The sequence below is a fragment of the Cyprinodon variegatus genome, unplaced genomic scaffold (genome assembly GCF_000732505.1).
Source record: "Cyprinodon variegatus isolate N-32 unplaced genomic scaffold, C_variegatus-1.0 Scaffold842, whole genome shotgun sequence".
NCBI lineage: Eukaryota > Metazoa > Chordata > Actinopteri > Cyprinodontiformes > Cyprinodontidae > Cyprinodon > Cyprinodon variegatus.
The window spans coordinates 135,029-137,548 of NW_015151295.1; the positions used below are offsets into that span (position 1 = coordinate 135,029).

Genomic DNA, 2,520 nt, shown 5'->3' on the forward strand with positions numbered 1-2,520 from the left:
CTCATAATGATACGACTTTATTCTGATAATTTTACGACTTTATTCTCCTTAATTTTATGACTTTATTCTCGTAAATGTACGACTCTATTCTCGTAATGTTACGACTTTACTCTGATAAAATTACGACTTTGTTCTCGTAATTTTATGACTTTATTCTCATAATGTTACAGCTTCATTCTAGTAATTGTAGGACTTTATTTTCGCAATGTTATGACCTTATTCTCATAATTTTACAACTTTATTCTTGTAATGTTACGACTTTATTCTTGTAATTTTACGACTTTATTCTCATAATGTTATGACTTTATTCTGATAATTTTACGACTTTATTCTTGTAATTGTACGACTTTATTCTCATAATGTTATGACTTTATTCTCGTAATTTTATGACTTTATTCTGGTAATTGTACGACTTTATTCTCGTAATGTTACGACTTTATTCTGTTAAATTTACGACTTTATTCTCGTAATGTTACGACTTTATTGTTGTAATGTTACGAATTTATTCACATAATTTTACAACCTTAATCTCGTAATTTATGACGTTATTCTCATAATGTTATGACTTTATTCTTGAAATAGAAGGAAAAAAATCTCTAGCCTGACCCTAATACTCCATAGTTTAGGAGGAATAAGAGGTTAAAAAAAAAAAAGTAAGCAAAAAAATCATACATTGGCGCCACCTACTGACCGAAGCAGGTAACGCAACAACAATGTAGGAAGGTTAGATTATAGAAAGCCACCTGTTTAAACCTTTGTGAGTGGATACTTCTTTTTTTCATTAGCATTTGATTTACTTAAAAAGTACAAAAAAAAGGCAAAGACAAAAGAAAGCTGAGCAGCCATTAACGAGGAGGAAATGGAGAGTGAAAAAATATACTATTCAAGATTTTTACAGACAGTTTTTAAAGTTTTATTTTACACAAACATTGATATTGCCCAACTTAAAAAAGTAAAAACCTTGTTTAAGAACGAATACCCTCCCTGACAAAACTTTACTGTGAACCAATGGCTGACCAGTGATTTTAAAGACGGCCAATTAATAGACCAATAAAAACGCAGTAACTAGGTAAAGTTGCGGAAGTGGCAGCTGTCTTGTCCAATCAGAGAGCTTCAGCGCTGAACGTGAGCTGACCGACGCCTGCACGCAGGCAGCTGCTGCGCAGAAGAGGGGGGCAGGAGCCGAATGGTGGAGCTGAAGATGGCGGATGGCGACAGTGGGAGTGAGCGTGGTGGAAGTAGCGGAGGAGGAGGAGGAGGAGGCTTCCAGCACTTCCACAGGGACCAGGAGACCCAGGAGCTGGCCTCCAAGCGCCTCGACATCCAGAACAAACGCTTCTACCTGGATGTCAAGCAGAACAGTAAAGGCAGGTTCATCAAGATCGCCGAGGTCGGGGCCGGGGGCTCCAAAAGTCGCTTGACCCTCTCGCTGTCAGTTGCGGCGGAGTTCCGTGACTACCTCGGGGATTTCATCGAGCACTACGCCCAGCTGGGCCCCAGCACTCCGGAACAAATAGCCCAGGCCACCGCGGGGGAAGACGGCGGGCCGAGGCGAGCTCTGAAGAGCGAGTTTCTGGTCCGGGAAAACCGCAAGTACTATCTGGACCTGAAGGAGAACCAGCGGGGGAGGTTCCTGCGGATCCGGCAGACCGTCAACCGCGGACCTGGCTTTGGAGTAGGGGGGCCCGTGGGGGGCATGCTGGCCGGTCAGACCATTGCCCTTCCGGCGCAGGGGCTGATAGAGTTCAGAGACGCCCTGGCGAAGCTCATAGATGATTACGGAGGAGACGACGAGGAGCTGACGGGGGGCATGGCCGCGGGGGGCTTCAGCGAGCTCCCCGAGGGCACCTCCATCATGGTGGACTCCAAGCGCTTCTTCTTCGACGTCGGATCCAACAAATACGGAGTGTTCCTGCGGGTGAGCGAGGTGAAGCCCAGCTACAGGAACTCTATCACCATCCCCTTCAAAGCCTGGAGCAAGTTCGGAGGAGCCTTCTGCAGGTACGCCGAGGAGATGAAGGAGATCCAGGAGCGGCAGAGGGACAAGATGTACGAGAGGAGAGAGGAGTCCGAGGGGGACGACGTGGATGACGACTGAGCGCGTGGATCACCGCGGCTGTTAGTCCAGATGCACCACAGATGTGCAGCATAGGGGTATTTTTTCATTAAAGAAGAAAAAAAAGCAGAAACGACAGATAAAAGTGCATGATGAATCGTGCTGTAATAGCTTACTAAAAGTATTGTGGCGTAAAACAAAGTACATGTGCAGGGACTGATTGGTGTATATCTCTAAAAGTTTGTAGGGGTTGGAGGTGTTGTGTGCAAGAAAAAGATGTGGAAAATGAGATATTTCTCATTGGTTTTAAAGAAAAATACCAAGAGTGAGTTATGCTTTTACTTTGAAAGGAAACAAAAGGAAATGGAGGTGCTACTAAAACCAGCAGTTTGGGTTTTTATTTTATTTTCTTAAGCTAGAACTGAAACCAGTGATTTCTATCCGACGACAGAGTATTAGGGCCA

At 44.2% G+C, this 2,520-nt stretch overlaps 1 protein-coding gene across 1 annotated transcript; it reads left to right on the forward strand.

Annotated features, from left to right (window-relative positions):
* The first annotated feature begins 959 nt into the window (after positions 1–959).
* On the forward strand, positions 960–2,514 carry LOC107099159 (transcriptional activator protein Pur-beta-like). The gene has a single exon (XM_015397174.1). The coding sequence runs from the start codon at positions 1,187–1,189 to the stop codon at positions 2,096–2,098; it is 912 nt and encodes a 303-aa protein (XP_015252660.1). The 5' UTR covers positions 960–1,186; the 3' UTR covers positions 2,099–2,514.
* The last annotated feature ends 6 nt before the right edge of the window (positions 2,515–2,520 follow it).